At 41.6% G+C, this 20,322-nt stretch overlaps 2 protein-coding genes across 4 annotated transcripts; both read right to left on the reverse strand.

Annotated features, from left to right (window-relative positions):
- Nucleotides 1-9: 9 nt before the first annotated feature.
- Nucleotides 10-7,982, reverse strand: acp6 (acid phosphatase 6, lysophosphatidic). Of its 3 annotated transcripts, none has more exons than XM_080038007.1 (12): nucleotides 7,885-7,982; nucleotides 7,339-7,421; nucleotides 5,323-5,548; nucleotides 5,069-5,197; nucleotides 3,520-3,650; nucleotides 3,286-3,365; nucleotides 3,103-3,190; nucleotides 2,798-2,930; nucleotides 1,938-2,038; nucleotides 1,683-1,775; nucleotides 1,427-1,592; nucleotides 10-1,324 (listed from the first exon to the last, which is right to left on the reverse strand). In XM_080038007.1, the coding sequence occupies exons 3-12, from the start codon at nucleotides 5,539-5,541 to the stop codon at nucleotides 1,190-1,192; spliced, it is 1,275 nt and encodes a 424-aa protein (XP_079894133.1). In that variant the 5' UTR covers nucleotides 5,542-5,548; nucleotides 7,339-7,421; nucleotides 7,885-7,982; the 3' UTR covers nucleotides 10-1,189. The 3 variants fall into 3 exon arrangements, with proteins under 3 accessions (XP_079894133.1, XP_079894131.1, XP_079894132.1); XM_080038005.1 differs by having other exon boundaries at nucleotides 7,837-7,951; XM_080038006.1 differs by having other exon boundaries at nucleotides 7,339-7,930.
- A 2,772-nt stretch (nucleotides 7,983-10,754) lies between these two features.
- On the reverse strand, nucleotides 10,755-20,006 carry gja5a (gap junction protein, alpha 5a). Its single transcript, XM_080038008.1, has 2 exons — nucleotides 19,884-20,006; nucleotides 10,755-12,094 (listed from the first exon to the last, which is right to left on the reverse strand). The coding sequence occupies exon 2, from the start codon at nucleotides 11,986-11,988 to the stop codon at nucleotides 10,825-10,827; it is 1,164 nt and encodes a 387-aa protein (XP_079894134.1). The 5' UTR covers nucleotides 11,989-12,094; nucleotides 19,884-20,006; the 3' UTR covers nucleotides 10,755-10,824.
- Between the last annotated feature and the right edge of the window lie 316 nt (nucleotides 20,007-20,322).

Here is a 20,322-nt window from a genome sequence, read left to right on the forward strand (position 1 = left end):
GACAAATCCGACTTGATCAATATTTTTTATTTATGCCTCAGTAATCCAAACTTTTCTATTTAAGCAGCAGGTGAATGGAATATAATGATACAATGTGTTATTGTTACACAGTAACACTCAAGATCTATATCATGGGCCTGTATTCATATATACATCAAACTGAAGTCTGATCAAATAAAAAAAATCCTCCCCAAAAGAAGGCAGCCAAATGTTTCACTATTCAAGCATATTGTAGCAAGAATCTGCTACCTATGAACATTCACCTATGCACTAATGTACATTCCACTTTCTGCTCCTTTGTAAATAAATATCAAATACAATACATGAAATTGGTATTCCCCTGAGGAATAAAATGATTGAAAAGGAATCTTTGATTGTGAACTCAAACATATCGGTAGAATAAATGCATAAACAATTGGATACAGGCATTAATGCTGCCACAGCCTTTAAGATGTCCAGATTTTAGTGTAAGATTAGAAAGAATAGTTTTACCTTACCATGAAAAGGCTGATCATACGATTTATCTTTCTTTACACCAAATCCCAAATGAGTAACAATTAATTTATCATACTAATTATTACCAGTGAAAAGAAAACCTAATCTGTATCAAGCTGCAGCTTAAATTAGTCCCCAAAACACGAACAATTATAATTATAATTGTTGAGTAAAAATAATGTCTGGAAATCACTTGGATCAAACTGTATTTTCAGTATGTTTTAAAAGATGTATGAAGGTACTGAGAGATTGGCAGTCATTGTTGATTTTGGTCTTTTGGGGTTTGTTGACAAGAAAAACATGGAATGCTAGCCTTCGTCACTAAACAGATTAATTGCATGCAAACAGACACCTATGCACAACGCATCTGATAATAGGCATACATTGTGTTGCAAAGTCTTTCAAAAAATCATTACATTTATTAACCTATAATGAACATTCTTTATTTTAACAATGTATTAGGAATTTCAAAAATAATTAAAATCTGATGTACCTTAAAGGTTTCCAATACAGGCTGTAAAACAGGATTTGTGTGACCAAGAAAGTTTCCCCTGGTGTGGTCCAACGGCAGGCTTTAATGACTGATGGTGGCTGGATGGAGTGACAACTGAGGTCTTAAAAGAACATGATGTGTGGTATCTGTCAGAATGTCATTGGTAGCACTATGTTGAGATGGGAAGGTTTGTTGGAGGGTTCAGGGTTCGGTCAAGCCCTCTGTGTTGTTGCAAAGTGTATTGTAGAGTTCGGAGCTCAGTAAGTAGTCTGAGAGGACCTGTTTGAACTCCTTCAGAGGGCAGTAGACTCCACTACAACCTGGTATAAGTTGATCCTACAGGAAGACAAAGAAAGCTTAAGAGTAAAGCACAGGAGAAAAGAAATGCAACAACGTATCAAATATACGTAGACACATTTACACCCCCCACATCCCTACCTGGCCAATGTATGACACTTTGACGAAAGCCTTGTTGGTCTGCCGGTGTTGGTACAGCTCCAGGGTGATATCGGCGGCATACGGTGGCCATCTCATGTCAAAAACCCCCAGAGCCATCAGACAGGGAATCAAAGTGGTGTCATGTGCAGAGTACAAAAACAACTTCCTGTTTTGAGAGAGGATTTTTAACAATGAGAGACCATACACAATCAAGAAGTGTCAAGATGTGTCCAATCCCACCCTGAGGTGTCCCAACCTGTTTGGTTCTGATGAGGTGCCTTGGATTTTGTCCTCAATGTTGCCCATCATTGTGTGCAAGAGGGGTCCCACACACAGCTGCAAGTTCTCCCTGCCAAAATACACATAAAAACAATTAAAAAGGTGGCATGTTGAATTCATTACTAAATGGTTAGAAGATCCCCCTATACTATATACTAATAGGGAATTATTGTTAAAACTGGAATCAATTTCATTTCAATAGCCCCTCCCTCTGCTGACTGTTTAATCTAACCTTTTGCTGGGTTGATACACATGACACATCATGTCAACAGCTCTCTGTTCCACTTTATTCCTCCAGGAGTCCAACACAGGTGGGCAGGGCAGGCCGTGCGTCTGCAAATGTACAGAGGCGTGAGACAGTCAGTTTCAGATACGGTTGAGGTTTTTGCTCAGTTTTCCAGAGCTGTAATTTAATTATGAGAGTTTGTCAATTCATACGTTGTGATAGTACAATTACCAGTAGCTTTATTTTTGTTTGAGTGGATTACAGTTGTACTGACTCAGACCTGTGTTGCTTTTCATTTGTCTCGTTAGTTTGAATGAGTTGTAACTGATAAAATGTGGATCGGAATGTAATCAGCCAGAGTGTACGGCAGGGGATTGAGTATTTGGCTTGGGCTGGGTAGAGGGAAAGAAAAATCAGTCAATTCAGAAAAGCCTAATAAAAAAAGCCCCTGCTGATCTTGTTTCAGATCTTGTAGTGGCCCCAGTGGGCACATTTTAGAAGATGTTTTTTTGAATAAAAAGCCCCTCCAAAGTCTGATATTGCCATACTGATTATACTATGCAAAAGAACAAAACACCAATACACTTCTATCACTGACTGAATTGAAGGTCTACAGATTTGCGTTTCTATGCCATCATGAATTCAATGGGAACTTTTTTTAATATAAATGTCATGAGTCATGAATAAATATCATGCTGAGGCTGTGTTTTTAGCCTGTTAATCTGTAGATGATGAGAGCTCTGTGTTATGGAGTTATCTATAGCTAGCAGCTTGCTAGTTTGCCGCCTCCTAATAATGGTATGTATTCCGATAGCGTGTGGTGAGGCCTAATAAAAGTCATATGAATCAGGATGCGGCGGTGTCACCTCTCTGGCAACCATGTCATCTCTAATGAGGAGGAAGTCGATGTGCTGGTGAGCGGCAATGCCCAGCGCCTTGTGGATGCTCTGCAGGTCTTCTGCAATGTCTGGCAGAGTGGACGACTCTGCCCAGCGGTGGCTGCACACAACACACACCATGTCAGCCACAAAACACAGACACACCATGACAGCCTGTCAGAGGCATCTCAACTCCGCTTATAATTTTGCACAACACATAATTCAGGATTCCAGTTTTGGGTTGCGAGTGCACACAGGATGTTATTCCTGTTATGAAAATATTCTCCACATACCTGCCAAGGATTTTGAGCAGCTTGCATCCATGGTAGTTAGGGTACAGGATTTCAGACTCTGACGCGGTTGTTAATATAGGAACAATTTCTTCAAGAATAGATAATAATAAAAAAAAAACAGGTTAGATGAGATCCATAATAGAATAAATGTGCATAACGTGCATATGGATTTTTCTACCCTACCGTTTTGCTTTTGCTGGAAGAGACCTGCAACCAGGCACTTGGCAGATTCAATGGTCCTCACAATGTTAGTGGAGCGCACACTAAAAATGGAAAAAAAAATAGGTCATGGAAGGCAGCCAACTTGAAAATAGTAAAGCACCTAGGCTGACTGCCTCATAAACCAAATGTATTAAGACTGCAGAGTAGGGAAAAGTGTTTGTGCTCTTGCCACACGTCATGATGCGCAACACTTACTAGACCTCTGCCGGGCTAAAGGTGGGGCTGAGGAAATGGCCCTCCTCAATGTATCTCCTCCTCAGCCTCTTGCCCAGCTCGTACAGCTGCTGCATACCCAGTGTGGTCAGCTGACCGGGATATGTGCCGCCCTGCCGAGAGAGCGACAAAGAGGATCAAGTTCCACTCAGGGATGCGGCCTAACAGACACACACACCTGGGATTGCATGCAGGAACCCAGGGTGAATGTGGTACAAGGATGGCAGGAGTCCATATTGTAGGATTTGAGTTTCTAAGCCAAATCCAGTGAAGTAAACCGCTTTGGCAACCCAGCTAACTCAGCACAGGAAAATGTCATTTTGTACGGACACTGCGGCTGAAGACAGGACAATATCTCACTTGGAAGCTCTACACACAGTTCAGCAGTATTATAGGAGGACGTGAATGAATGAGCAGCATGCTTATATTTAATCTCAAAGACTTTGAAATGACACCTAGTGGCCACTAGAGGGAGAAGGAATTTCTGAAACAAGAGCGGGTTACATTTTCAATCCACAAGGTGTAATCTATAAAAGACGCCAAAACATATGGAGTCTGTAAAAAAAGATTTCAGGATCCCTTGTCACACCTTGATTACAAACAGATGGTCGTATAACATATAAAACAAAGGCCACAGAACATATGAACTTGTCATAGCAGAAAGAGCACAGATGTAACTGACAACAGTATATGGGATGACTCTCTTGTACCAGTAAACTATGCCAGATTGCACACTGTCAGGACCCTGGCACAGGCACACCTTAATAGAATGACATCATTATTTGACTCAATGCACCTGTGCTTTCCCAGCTTTTATATATATCTCAATGTGTGCTGTGAAAACGTTCCTTGTTTTAAAGGCCTACTTCACCGGTTGGAACATGAAGGTGTATTGAACTCGGAGATCCTATTTAGTATAAATGTGCAATTTTTTTTTAAATCGGATCATTTTAAGGCCTTTGCACACCGTAAAACGTAAAAGCGAATGTTTTGAAATGTGAATTTTTTCGCGTCTCACTTTAGAAGCGACTTCCCAGAAAAATCTAACTCAGTTCGAAAAAATTTAAAACGCAAATTTGCGATGCGAAATGACGGCGCTGGTGTGGAAGCTTGTATTGACTCTGTATACGGTCGTTAATTAACGGATTAATCGCACGAATAAAACGCGCCCGGTGTGCAAAGGCCTTTAGCCTGAGAAAAGGCAGAAAGAGTGTTTTATGGTCTCACTGTCTAACCCTACAGTTTACTTCTTGTGACATCACAGTAAGGGTTAGGATTAACAGGACAGCTGGGCCAAGGGAAGACTAAGGGAAGACTGAGGGAAGAAAAACCTCATTCATTATATTATAATAGTTATTTTATAATGATAGAACGCTGGTTCCGTATGGGTGAAGTATTCCTTTAAGTGCTTATCCACCCCGACAGCCTCTTACCAGAAACCAACTGTTACAAGTTGCTGCTCCTGAATTGGAAACCTTCAGATCTTTTCTAATTGTGTCTACTCTCAACACCACAAAACACACCTACTCACGGTCAGCATGTTTTTCCGGTAGTTGTCCTCTATAGGAGCCGGGGGCTTCGGGCCACCATGAAGATCCGTCACAACATAGTTGATGTGGCAGTGCGCTGGAGGCTTCAATAGCGTTGGCAACCATTGGGCCTTTGACGAGACAAAGAAATGGGTACATATATTTAGATACTATGTAAACACTGCATCTTTTGTTTAATAAAATACATCCACTAAATGAGTTGATGAAAAGCAGATTATTTAGATTTTTTTTTTACCTCCATCACATCGGGAATTGACTTTAGAGGTGTTCGAGCACCGTGTCGGAACAGAACTTGGACCAGTTTCAGTTCGTAGGGAGAACTGGGGTTTGTGTCGGGAGAGGAGCAACTGGAGGCAAACTGGTCTGGTTCAGTCTTCTTCTGCGCCCACAGCATTGAGCCAAAAGCTACCGACACCGATCCTAAAACACTCGCTTTGGTCCAAAGATTCCTCATAGTTGAGCTGTGAAAAACAATGTTTTAGTGTGTCTGAATTAACCACTCAGTCATTAAAGTTTAAGAGGAAGGTCAAGAGGAGCCTCTTATCGTATTGCCAGTGACGATAACATAAATTATTTTGTTGCTTGTGGTGTTGAGAAATGCTCTCTAATGCACGTTACAAAAGCCTTGCACTTGCAACACACGGGTCAAGCTTCCTCTGTACTCAGCTACTGCTACTGACTGATAAGATTACTTTGTATCAATCTATCTAGAATTTTTCTCACTTAATTAATACATTTATGTTCTATAGAATGTACAAAAATAGTGGTAAAGATCCATCACTATTAGAAATATTAACACAGCTTATTCGGTCTAACGAAAAAATATATTTAATTTATTATCATAGAAGACTACGAAAGTCAGTAAAATATTCTCGTTTGAAACAAACATAAAACAAAAGTATATAAATGACTAGTCAATAGTTGACACAATTGCAGCTGATTGAGATTCTGACAAACATCTAATTGATTAATAAATGAATCCTTAGAGCTATGCCTGTGTAGCAATGTAGAAGCCATTATGAACAGTGTTGAACATAGTGCTCTTGAGGGCAGCCTGAAAATGGCCCAGTCCCCTAATCAAGCCCGTTATATAAATCAGGTGTGTTGTGCCTCAGTATGGCTTTGTCTCTGCTGTGGCTGGTGTGGAGTGGTGACCATGTGAGTGACTTTTAAGAAAATGTACAGAACTTAATTTGAAACAAGCTTCCATTCATTTGGTTTGTTTATTTTAGTTTTAGGATAGCCCCCCCTGTGACCGAGTGACTATCGTTCTTACCCCCAAACCCGTGGTGGTGAGTAGTGTGTAGGCCACACCAATTAATCCAAGTATGCAGCATAGTGAGCCGTAATTAATTCTATTTTCCTCCATTTTGTAGGTTTACTTGCTGCTGTTTTGCTGTAACCCTGTTTTTTCCCTACTATTGTTTTGTTTGGAGTATTGTTTATTGAACCAACTGGGGGTGAAATGTTTTTGAATAGTTATTTTTCTGTAGGCTGGAACTGTAGGGAGGCTTGGCACCCCTGGTGAGGTCCCGTCACTACATGTGAGTTAAAGCACAGGGATATAACACATTTTTCACCAGTTTTAGTGTGTAGTGACTATTGATGTGAGGCACTTGTGAGTGGTAGCACTCCTCGGCGTAGTTTGTCTCTCAGCAGTTGGCCTCAGCCTTAGCTTTTTGTTTGAGTTTGGGACTGCTATTTATATTGTAACTTTTAGACTTTCTATATAAATGAGTTTTAGCTGTTTTGTAATAAAGAATATTTTCCCTTTACTCATTTTTACACACTAATCCTTTTTACCCTTAGTGGTTCCAGTTCCTGCACATCTTGATTGTTTTCCATCTAAATAAAGATTTGGTTTATTTTGAATTCCCGTCTCTGTCTGTCAGTTAAACGAATCTGCTTGCCTTATCAGCATTTTTAATATTATTCAACACCCTTTATTACTTTATTTCCAGGGGTGTAATTCCCCTGGTGGCGTTGTCGGTAGGCCCTACTCCCTCCTCCCCCAAATTCTTCCCCTTATTGCGCCACTCGCTACACCTGCCAGCTACACCTGCCAATTAATGACTATTTAAATGATCGATTCATGCTTAAATTACTTTCTCAATCATCAGTTAAATATTGTCTAAGTTTATAAAGTAGCAAGAAAATATCTCGGAGACCAAGGTAAACATTTTATTTGGGCATATTTACCAACTTAATATTTGTTTATCCTTTTGTCCAATTGTAACTATAATATACTTACCTGCGTTAGGTGATAATTTAACTTCCGGGTCCAAGAATGAATGGGATGACGCTTAAGCAGTTGAGGTTAGGCAGAGCCAGCGCCTACACAAGGTAAACCGAGAAAGACCTTCAAATATTTGGAAATCATATGACATTTATTTAACCAACGTTCAGTTAGATAAAGAGACACGTTGGCTGTTGAAAGAGCTCTTCCGGGGGCGCATGCTATTTTCTATTAAAATATAATGTATAAGGTTCTTGTACCCTTGTAAGGCCATGTGGCGCTCAAAGTGCCAGATAAGTAGGCATACCCACACTACCGATAACCCGAGTTAGCCACCATACTTTGCTTTACTCATTTGCCGGTCGCTAACAGAGGCACGAGGAAAACACTACCTGGACACCCAGCTAACGGTAACTCTTTCAAAGCTAGCTAGTTGGATGCTACCGGTTGTACACTCCTCACACGAAGCTTCACTTCATGGCAATGAAGCTCACTTTCATCACAGGCACTTACTTTTGGAAAAAATTAGTTTTCTGTTCTCTAAATCAGTCAGTAGCCTACGTTATATATTCACTTGTCATTCGGTAACTCTCGCCACCGGCACCGGTTGAAGCCAAAGGAAGTGTCGGGAACTGTAGGGCACCGGACGCCACTCCACCACATATGTAATGCTAATAGCTACAGAGGTAACTACATTTCCCGACATGTACTTTGTTGCCTGGTATTTTGTTTTTCATGTGAAGAATATTACAGCAGAGGAGATGTCTAAAAAGTGTGCTGCTGCCCTCTACTGGTGATTAGTGTATCCTCGCCTCTCTGCTTTCCAGTGCCAATGTTTGCTTTCCAAAACAAGTTTAGAGAACATAGGCAATTAGGCATATCCTTTCCTCAACAAATAACACATTTTGGATTATTCATTAAGACACAATAAAAACGGTATGGCTACAGGAGGCTGCCAGAGGTCATGGTTCTTGGAAAAACAATTAGTTTATATGTAGCCTATAAAAGTTATGTTGTAGTCATTAGCCTACACATTTTTTTAACATCTAAAATTATTATACTTAGAATTTGGAAATCAAATTGAGACGTTTACCCTACATTTTTTTTTATTGATTTGCATGTTATTTTCATGGCATAATCTACAAGAGGGAAATTTGACAGCCACAGTTAACTCAAATATTTAAATTTCTCAAAACAAATCATAAGCCTAAGACATATGATGCACTGTTTATACCCTTCAGTACATAATGTAGTAAAAATATCAATTAAATCAAAAGAGCTGCTTATATTGTCCTAATTATTTGTAAAAATATAAAACTGAAATGTACTTTCACTTGAGGGTAGTTTTTGCTGCTTATACAATTTGGATTCAAGCTTGATGGACAAATAGTTTTCCCTATCTGTATAATATACTGTCGGGACCCCGGCACAGGCACACCTATAATACAAACCTTTCATCTTGACTGCTAATTCTTCCAAGTTGCTAACCCTGCGGTGTCATTCACTTAAAAATAAATCTCAGGCTTAAGCAGCATTAAAAAGCTTAAATTTTTTAAAAAATTGGTCAGCAAACAACGACAGGTAGGCCTAATCCTTTATTGCATGAAAACATCACCTCAGCTTTGCCAAAGGCGCATTTACAAAGAATAGGTTTTATTGAACATCATTGTGGACTCATCTTTCTGGCTACTGCTCTTAAACATATGCATTGGGTATACCTGTAACTAACAAATTAAATGTCAGCATCTCCTGCAGCTTTCAGCTTGTGACAGACCAAGTTGGATATTACTGCTCAGCTTCCTGGCAGAGCTGACAACCGTCTGTGTTTGTGTAAACATTTTTCATCTTCCCCAGTCTGTCTCTGCAGGTCCTTTCTCTGCTGAAAACAGACGGATAATTGTAAATGGTGAAAATCTAAAAAGGCTGTAAGACCTTCATCTGTGTGTTCATCAGAGTCGAGCTGCTAATGACCTGACCTCTTCTTCGTGTCCTTTGTTCTGCTGCCTTTCTGTATTCCACAGGGTTTTAATGTGGATCAAGATGGTCTAAATGTAAATTCTGATTTAAATTTTATTTTAAGCTCAGTGTTGGATATTTATTGTCTGTAGGCTACATCTACATTAATTTGAACCTTTTGTAATGTGTTGATGTAGCAGAAGATATTTGAAATAATTGAGTACAATTGAACAGTTTGGTTTATTAATTTGTGATGGATTGGTGACGACATTTATTGCATAAAGTTCCGTTTGCAAGAACCAAAAACTGTTGTAAATGTAAATGAAAATATAACATTTTTAAAGATGAATGTTTGCTGTGGGAGATGCACAGGATTACTCTTCAAACGTCCTGTTGCATTGGATGTTTACATGTACACACTGCTATCATACATACCCTGTACAATTATTCGGCATTAACAAAAATAGATCAAGACACCAGAACAAATAAAATGAAATACATTCAAAAACATCAACCTAGATATATTGCATAGATGAATTCACTATTTACACAAAGAAGTGCAATGCTGCCACCCAGTGGCCAGATTTCCACATAACGGCATCCAATCAGGGCCACCTCTTTTTACCCCTTTAATCCCTTTCAAAAATAAATTCCTTAAACATGTTATATGCTCTTGTCACTTATGCACCCAAAGCCTCTTGTTTTATTTTATACTCACATTTCTTTTTAGATTGAAAACTTATTATTTTTGGTTACATGTTATGCTTGTTGACCTGCTGTGGATATAGTGCAATTTGGGAAAGCAAGTCAACACATAGCTTCATTACAACTTAGTCTTTGCAATAGCTTTTGGGGAAAAAATAAAATACTTTAGATATATTTTCCACACTTTCTAAGGCACTTAACCTTGATTCACTAAAAAATGTGCTGCATAAAAAAACATAAAATTTATTTATGGGTTAACTTCACAGTTTATTGAATATTCCTGTTTTCTTGGATTAAAAAAAAACTCAATTGTGCTATTTAAAGACCCATCCTATAATTAGTATATTCATCTGAATTTGTGATGTGTCATTTCATAATGAAATGATTCCAAAGGCCATACACACCAAATCCAAAGCATCACGACATTCTCACTTAATAGTTTCTTTGCTATGGCTTTAACTGTATTCCTAAAACGTAGAATGTGCAATATCACACCTGTTACCCTGTTTTCATGTCAAAATTATTTTTGTTTTTGCAGATTGGTTGTCAGTTGTTCAAGCTTGGGGACGGATTCATTCACAAACACCTTCTGCTCACATAGCAGGCACATGTCAGGTTTACACGGTCCACTCACATATCTCTCTCCCTCTTTAGTCCGTCTTCTATAGTCAAGTGTCAGGTTTCAATGACAGAGGTCGCATGACACCGTAATTTAGAAATAACACCCAGAATCCTCTTTGTGTGTTCTAAACTGATTCTTCTGCCCTTATTCTTTGGTTCCGAAGTTCCAAACCACCCCTCCTCTCTCCCTTGTCTGACAGTCTATTCTGGGTTGTGAGCCTATACGGCCAGGTCATCTTGGCGCGCGCGGCTGCTGGTCCCACTGTTCTTGCTCAGGCGGAGTTTGTCCCTGACAAAGCCAGAGGGCAGCAGCGGCGATGGGGAGCAGCTGTTGGGCAGCTCGGCCGGTTCCTGGTTGTATCTCATCCTCAGGAAGTCGTCCTCTTCCTCCAGGTTGTCACAGCTGTGGTGCCGCTCCGTGGCCAAGTTGACGGAGTTCTGCTGCAGCGCCATCCTGTTGTTGAAGGGGTGAGAGGCCATAGAGGTCAGGGGGTTCATGGCACCCGGGGCTGCCAGGCACTGGCTGAAATCTGGGGGTGGAGTGCAGGACGCAGAGGGCTGTAAGGGCGGACTGTTGGGCTCCAGGGCCGCTGTGACCCCGTCCACCACCACAGCTCTCTGGGCGCTCCTCTCCAGCGCTCTCTTGCGATGACACCTCTTGGCGCTCTTGTAGCCCAGGTGGTAGAGCTCCACCACGGAGAGCAGCAGGGACACGCCGGCCACCACTAGCATGAAGACGATGAAGACGTTCTTCTCGGTGGGCCGGGACATGTAGCAGTTGACGGGGTTGGGGCAGGGCCAGGCTTTGCACAGATACAGTGCCTTGAGGAACACCCCATAGATCAGGTACTGCACCGTCACAAACGTCACCTCCATCACTGTGCGGATGACGATGCTCAGCATGTAGGTCTGCAGCAGAGCTCCTTTCAGGCGGACGCGGCCGGCGGTCCCGTCCGCGTTGATGACTTTGACACTCTCCTTCTGCTGGAGGTATTGCTTCTCTCCCTCCAGGTCTCCTTCCCCTCTGGCCTCCCTCTCCTCCCTCTCCTCCTGCTGGATCCTCCTCTGCTTCTCCTCGCGGCGCACCGTGTGCATGGCGTGGCCCATGTAGATGAGGGAGGGCGTGGAGACGAAGACGATCTGCAGCACCCAGTAGCGGATGTGTGCGATGGGGAAGGCGCTGTCGTAGCACACGTTGGTGCAGCCGGGCTGCTGCGTGTCACACAGGAAGTCGCTCTGCTCGTCGCCCCAGGACGACTCGGCGGCCGTGCCCAGCACCAGGATGCGGAAGATGAAGAGCACGGTGAGCCACACCTTCCCCACAGAGGTGGAGTGCTCCTGGACCTCCTCCAGGAAATTACCCAGAAGACTCCAGTCTCCCATCGTCTACTGCTGCTCACGGGGGGGCCAGAGAACACACACACACCTGAGAAACAGAGACCGAAGGAGAGAGAAGGAGGATGGCACTAGAGGTGACAAGATGAAGTCACTGGGATGGAGAAGAAAACGGGAGGAAAAAGGAGAAAAGAGAACGCATCAGACACATCAGTCTAGGTCCTCTACATTGTCGCTGTTCATGAAATGACCTGGGTGTTAGTGTGCGTAGCTTCATATGCATAAAAATAGCTTCTCCGCCTGTGAATTGCTGGAGGACTGGACACTGCCATGAGAACAACCATTTTCCCATGAGAGAGAGAGAGAGTCACAGAGAGGGAGGGAGAGGAAGTTCAGGAGTCATGTTAAAGTAAATACTGAGGTTGTTTTAAGAAGAAAAATATTATGTTTGTGTTTTCATCTCCAATGTCAAATTACAAAGGAGAGATGGACCGACAGATAGAGCCCACAGGCCAGTAGGAGGAATGTCAAAGCTGGGAGACTTTGTCCCTTTAATGCTTTGACCTGGCCTAAGCCGCACAGCCTCCATCTTGCCTGTGGACCATGAGCAGACTTCACTCACAACGACAACAGGACAGCAGCTCTGATGTCCACTGTCTCTCTGCCCATAATGAAAGCCACAATCCAGAGCCATCTGAGAGCGTCAATCACATCTCTCCTCCTCTTGACTGCAGCATTAGTGAGAGTTTGGGTGAGTCCCAAACATGGCAGTGACAGACAGGCTGGCAAGTCTCAGCGGAGAATGACCCTATAAGGCAGCTCACCAGACAGCTTTATGGGCGCAATAAATGACCCCTGTCATTGAGGGGGGTTAAGAAAACCCATCACAATCCATTGAGTGGGTGACCTCCGACATCTATATGCACTCTGTATGTATGGTTGCTGCCAGCTTTTACTGCGCAATTAGAGATCAAAGACAGATGAGTTAGAACATAAAAAAGGAGGGCTGAAAGAAACAGTTTGACAGGTTTTTTCCGACACGTCACACGACTGAAGCTACTGCCCATACTTGGCAAAGGTCACACAAAACATATACATTTCTAAAAAAGTGGTGTGTTAACTAAGACTAACTTGTATATTAATGGCGTGCCAGGTAGGATACACGGTATTATCACTATTAATACAAACAGTCAAAAAGCCAAACAGGGAGTTAATGTGTTTTCTTACCACCGCTCATCTCACTCCAAGTGTAATCCATGAGCAGCTGCTTCCATAATAAGGTGCTCCCATTGTGTAGTCCACTACTGTGCAGGGCTTTGAATTGCCTGGATGACACTGACAGTAGTTATGTGCAAGAGAAAGAGAGAGAGAGAGAGAGAGATGGTCTAAATGACCATGACCATCTGTCCATCTGTCTCTCCCCCTCCCTCTGTGTCTCTGTTAAGTATATATATGGCAATAATATGGAGAATCAGAGCGTGGTGCTCTTTATCTGTAAAGCAAAACAGCCCCATGAGAGCATGTCGGAGAGGAAAAATTCAATCAATTCCATCCAAGCACAAGGCTGTGGTCCGACACTTTTTGTCTCCCAGCATGCACCTTTAACGTCAGACCGCTCCCAGTTGGAGACGAGTGGGATCATCAGTTAGTGAGGCAGGTCTTCATTCTACTCGGGGAACTGGCTCAAAGCCATCGACGGATGAAGCTGATGATCTTTAGTGGAAGTAAATCACAAACAGGCAGAGTTGGAGGAGGAAGGGAGTGAGAGTCCAGCCAGCACAATAGCAGGAGGTACTCGTTACAACAACCGTGTTCTTATCAGCAAATACTGACTTTCCTCACCTGTGCAACAATACATCTCCCCCGGAACTCATTCAAATGAAACCTTTAGTAGTTTGACTCACAACCATGAGATGCTTCTAAATGTTTTCCATCGAGTACAAAATACAGTGACTCGTTTTAATCACTGTATTGATCTTGATGGGAGTGGGAGACAACACAAAACCTTGTGGTTTTAATTTGCCATCTGTGGAGTGAAAGCGGCGAGGAATGGTCTGCCAATGGTGGTACAACAGTGTGTGCATACGTGATAAAGCATAAACATTTAAGCAGCAATTAAAAGTTGTCAACTTCAAGTGGTCTTGCTCAGCATCTAAGCTAGCATCTTCACAGGATCATCCCTATGTTACCCGGGTTCTATGTTCCTTGGTTCCTGTGTTCCCTGGTCGCAATACATACTGGGGAAAATAGGACCCATTTTCTGAAAAAGGGTCTTATGTTCCCCGCAATTCCTTAACAGGTCCTAATAATATTTAGAAAGGGTTTATTTCTTCCACCATAATTTCCATAATTGCCAAATTGCATGACATAAGCCTATGCCTTCGTTCATTTAATAGATCATGTTTTACGGTAGATTACAGGGTTAGGATTAGGGTTAGGGCCGGTAGGCCCACATAGACCTATTTGCTGGTTATGGTTAGGGTTGGAAAAAATAACAGACTGGGGAACATAGGACCCTTTTTCAAAAAAGGGTCCTATGTTCCTAATAATTATCACAAAAAGGAATAGTCTAAATTTATGCACAACATGTCTTGGCAATCCAGCCAACAAATGAAGTCTGGAGCCATACATAAATGTATATGCTTCATGTAATTCATATCAATTGAGGAAAGGCAGCAGCCTTATAGTCCCTGTCTCCTTCCCTCAACTACCTCTTCCTGTTCTCAGAGGAAGCAATCTCAAACAATATGATTTCCGAAGGCGACTGAAGGAACAAGGTATCAAAAGGAGTGGGAGGCACAGGGCACAGACGTTCACCCCGATGTAACCTCTCTGCTGGAAAAAAGCACCTTTTGCCTCTGGTTGTGTATCTTACCTGGGGTTCTGCTTGCTTTCTGGAAGCCAGGCAATAACCATGGATTTACTGTGATGCACTGTGCTCTTTGCTGAGTGGACCTGTTTGCCTGTAGACCATCATGGCTGTCATATTTGTTTATAATCTATGTGGCAGAGTAATGGACAATGTGGTTAAAAGGTATTCGGCACAGTGAACTGCACAATTGGGGTGTTAGTTGTTTCTCTTTGACGTTGATGGAAGCGTCAGGGGTGATCTCTGAGTCTCTCTCCATGGAAACAAGACGAAGAGAGAAAGTTGACTGTATGAACTGTAGCCAAGAACTACCGTCATTTCACCACTTCAGTGTTAGCTTCAAACTTAGACTGGATTTCCCAAATGGTGCTGTTTCAATCTCCCATCAGTGCATGCACTGACCCTGAGTTGGTCTGGACAGTAGCCAGGCAGCTCGGAGACATGAGGAGAGAAGTAGCAGCCACTAAACTGCAACAGGAATAGGTTGCTGTGTGTTTTTTCTTTGCCCTGTAACACAACAATAAATCCTCCGGCCTGTGGCACCAACCCTCAGCGTTACCTTAGAGGGCAGCATCTCAGGCTGGAGAAAATCCCTGGATGGAAGTTTTACAGGAACCAAGCTTTGTTTTTATTGCTGTGCGGTGGCACATGGAGCGACAGATTAATGTCCCTCACAGAATCATTGAGTGTATTTTTTATTGTGCAGTAAGAGTGCAGAGATACTGTAGACACCAGTGTTTTTGCTCTATTTAATAGAGCAAAAACACTGGCCTTGGCTACAGTTCATACAGTCAACTTTCTCTCTTTGTCTTGTTTCCATGGAGAGAGACTCAGAGATCATAGAACACATTTGAGAAAAGATATTTGTCCACATGACAAAGGATGTCTTCAATGGCACAAAAATGATAATAACACATTTTTGAAAAAAATTGAGTTACTGCCTTTCTCCTTTGTAGGGAATAGTTCTTGAGTTTTTAATCTCAGAACAGAGCAAATAAAAAGCTGCGGATTATTACATTTCCCGTTCCTATGAGTTGAAAAAAACTGCTTTCCATCCCTCCCAATATTTTCCCATTATTCCCATACCCTTGCTGGCTCCCTGTGGGGCTGCAGTGTATCCACAGGCCAGGAACAACAGGGGGCAGGGTTGATTTAAACATTCTTTTTCAGTGATCTGCACCTTTCAGCGCTAAGCCGTGTTTGACACAGTCTGGATCCTCATCGAGGACCAGGATACACTGCCAGCTCAGTGCTGTCCTCATAAACACGCAGGCAATTAGATGGGGGGGCATACATGTACATGTCCTCTGCCTGTTCCCCTTTAACGGGACATGTTTAGACGAACATCAGTGAAGGGTAAAGCATTTACACGGCGTAGTGCATTAAGCACAATTGTGTTATGATGTGTGTCTGAGAAGATTCTACCAGATAAGGTGCATTTTAAGCCAAGGAGCTCAACACTGCTGGTTTGAAAACCTGACAGACTCATTCATTAGAAAGTAAAACACAGTATGAAAAATAGAATAAAGTCTACAGTGTTTGACATATTGTAGAGGGACAAATGTGGCCACACAGGCACAACTGGAGGGGCTCAAAGCAGGATTCTAAAAATATTCTGGAGAGCCAAATTTGGCCTTCTGGTGGGGGACATCTTTATTACTACATGGCTCTACTATCTGTTCCCGATCAGAATAATGACATTTACATTTTATGGCTGCATCATCTCTTTATAAACCCTCACAGTGATGTGACTTGATTGCAGCAACAATAAATGTTAAGCCTTGAGGAAAATATATTACTTGATACATTTCCAAATTCAACTCTTTTTGGTAATGACTGCCAGTGGCACAATATATTGTCTGACTTGTTATATTATATAATATATGTATATGTTATACTTGTTTGTCATAACTTTTTCTTTTTGTGTTATGTTGTAACTAACTGTATTAACTAACTAGAATGTTCCTGTATACAGACTGGTATTAACGGGTTTAGCATTTACTATGCTTAATTAACTAATGCTTAGTTAAGCATTAACTAAGCATAGTAGTTAGTTTATGCTTAATTAATGCTCATTAAGCAATAATTTAACAGTTATTAACGGTGAGTTAATGCTAAGTTAATGCTTATCGAGCATTAACTCACAGTTAATTAATGAACCCTTATTGTAAAGTGTTAGCAGAACATTCAAGCACATTCAAGTTAATTTATCACGTTAGAATAAATTAACCTTTTTAGATAATGATAACTGTATTGTATTTTGTCTTGAAGTGTTATGTTGCAACTGTAACAGTCTACTGCTGTCCATATTGTCCAGGTCTCTCTTGAAAAAGAGATTTTAATCTCAATGAGACAAACCTGGTTAAATAAAGGTTCAAAATAATAGTTGATTATTAATGTTTCTGTTCTCACTCTTGAAAAACACACTTCCTGATTGAGTTGAGCCACTGAAGCATATAATGTAAACCCCACATTACAGCTCATATTAACTGACCCCCAAACAACATGCCTGTGTCGGGAACTCTGTGTAACCAAAATATATTTGCCGTTAACAACTCACTTTGCGCTGTTGTGACAGCTCAGCAACAGCTTCAGTGGAACAGCCAAAAGAGGAAAATGTCAGGGCAACCACGCAGCTGCTCCTCGCTTACACATTCATACACAAGGTTTCATCAGGATCCGTTGACATCAGACGTACAATGCAGGATGCCAAACATACCCAGGCTGCAGTTATTCACGACAGTGATTGTTCATTTTACTCTCGGGGTGATTGAAGCTTTTCAATTAGGACATTTAAGCTACAGGCAAGCAATGGAAGGAAATAAACAAGGCTTATTTATCTCTTGATAATGACCACTTTCACATATGTCAAAGATCCCGACTTGATTGACATGTGTTCTATGTGCCATGCCTGGCTTTTAAACTTGAGATTTTAGCACGTGTGGAGGGTCAGTCCGGTCATGCCATGGCAGCAGCTGTTTAGCCCACAGGACTGCAATGGGTGGCGGGCATATCTCTCCCTCGAGTGCCCGGGATTATGGTCAAGGATGAGCATGTTTAAGTTTAGCGGTTTTGGTTGTGTGTAGGGATGAGTAAGGTATAGTGTGACCTACAAAGTGGATCCGATGCGGAATACTTCCCACTCATGTGAGTCACCTGTTGTTGCCACCACTTACTGGCTGTAGCGTGGATCCAGGCGGCCATATATCAGTCATACCAGCATAAAGCCAGTGGGCCAGTGTGCAGCCTGCTACCTTACATGGCTGTCTGGCTCTTCATCTGCCCACTACTGTACACAGACCCACAGCCCTGTTATGATCTATTGTTGCATATGGCGTTACACTAGAGCCCTCAGCTCAGACAGCTGACTAATACACTCCAGATTGAGAGAGCTGCAATATCAGATTCAGATGCAATTTTTGGCAGGTTGTGATCTTTTTAAAAAAATCTTCAGTCAGTAATGTACTTTCACCACATTTCCTTTGATAAGTAAACCTGCAACATTTTTTCTGTTGCTGTGAGGTGTTTTAACACAAATCTCACCACTTGTTTAAGCTTATTATATTGTATTCTCCTGAAATGTTATGTATTTAGTATGACTGCACTAGGAGTTGGGATTCACACTAATGACACATTGCTGGTCATTCTAAAGTGTTAATGTGTCTTCAGCTCCTGTCAGAAAAACACAGACACATTCACGCACCAATAACTTGATGTCACTTTGTCTGCCGGACGGTATGTGTAACAGATTTGTTGTGGACACTCGTATATATAGTTTTGGCACTTTTTTGACTTTTTGAAAATCTTAACAATCAAATATATCTGTTTAGTATAACTTATCTGTTTTCAGAAGAAAGCTAGATTTGGAGAGTAACTTCGTACATTGACCTAAGCACTGTAGACTTAAATACTGTATATCTCAGGTACTTTTCACTGGTGCGTCATTTCACAAGGAAATATTGTGCTTTTTTACAGATTACATTTATTTTAGTTCTATAGTTATTCATTATTTCTCAGAATAAGATGTTAGAAAAACTATAATGATCACATAAATGTTTAATTTATGACTAAACATTAAATAAAACCACCCGTTAGTGTAAAATAGGTGTAATCAGCTCTGCCACAGGCAGCTACATTTTGATGCGTAGGTAATAAAAATCCAGTTGTGTATTATATAATAATGTGACACTGTCCAAGGCCATGTTACCTGTGTGCTTCTACTTTTATGCTTGACGTACATATTGCTGATAAAACCTTGGCTATACTTTTACATAAAATTAAGCACTTTTAAATTGTGGTATGGATACTTTTATCTGAGTAAAGAATTGATTTCTTAAAATAGAAAGATTGTGTCAGTGTGCGGCTTTCACCACCTTACTTTTATGTCTCCCTGTAAGACTACCCCTTACTATCGCAAGTTTGCATTTTCCTACAGCCCTTTTTTATGTTTTCAAGCATTCAATTACTTTATACTTTACTTGGTTAATCGGTTAATATATTTTTGTTAGAACATTTTGCCATTCCAATTAATAAACAGATGAACAAATTCCTACCTTTTGTCAAGGCCAAAAACACCCCATCTCATCAAAATATTTCTTTGCAAAATTTGCTTCATATCTTAACAGAAAAATAGCAACTGCCCTAACTAGTTTATTTTTCAGTGATTTCTGTGCAGTGGCAAGAAACTGTGGGAGACACCACAGAGACAACCACTCCTCAAGGACTTCATATTGTATGTACACATCACCGGTGGGTCTATTTTTTAATAGTCTCCAGTGCTTGCCTTTGTTTGTATATATTTGTCTGATGAAAGTTATGAGCAGGGAGGAGGGAGAGAACGAAAAAGACAGAGCAAAGGGGAAAGAATTGAGAGTAACTACGGTGACGGCTAAACACCTGCCGGAGCTCTCACCAAGTGTCCCTAGACCCACAAAATATCCCACCTTTGCAGAGATTTAATGTTAAAAAAATTAAGATGGATGCACACAGTGTTTACCCAAATGCCTGCATCTTCCTAAGAAGAATTGTAGTCTTGTGATAACTTTGTCCAATGAATGCTCATGTCGCGGCTTACCTGCTTTTCTCTGCTGTGGGACAGTTGTCTAGGAAGTTCCTTTAACCGTCCTACCGGTGAGACAAAATCTTCCAGGTGATGCAGAGGGGGGACGGACAAAGGCCTTGGCGCGATGCTGTGAATAACCCTCTTCTTCCTTTGAACATCAACAGGATCTGGCTCTCGAGGTCTAAGTGTCTGAGTTTATAGCGTGGTCCCAACACCAAACTGTTAGTCCACTCAGGAGGGCATGAGAAGAAAAAAGCAGGGGCATCACGAGAGAGTGTTCCCCTCCACGGCCCTCCCTTCTGTCTTTCCTCTTCCTCCTCCTCCTCCTCCATCTCCTCCTCCTCTTCCTCCCCCCTTTCTTCCGACATCCCTGGTGCTCTATTTTTTGCCTGGGAAGCATTCTTCGAAGGGGAAGTGGAATTGTTCTCTAGGATCAATGGCAACGCCGTTC

The sequence above is a fragment of the Ammodytes marinus genome, assembly GCF_949987685.1.
Source record: "Ammodytes marinus genome assembly, chromosome: 12".
Classification (NCBI taxonomy): Eukaryota; Metazoa; Chordata; class Actinopteri; order Uranoscopiformes; family Ammodytidae; genus Ammodytes; species Ammodytes marinus.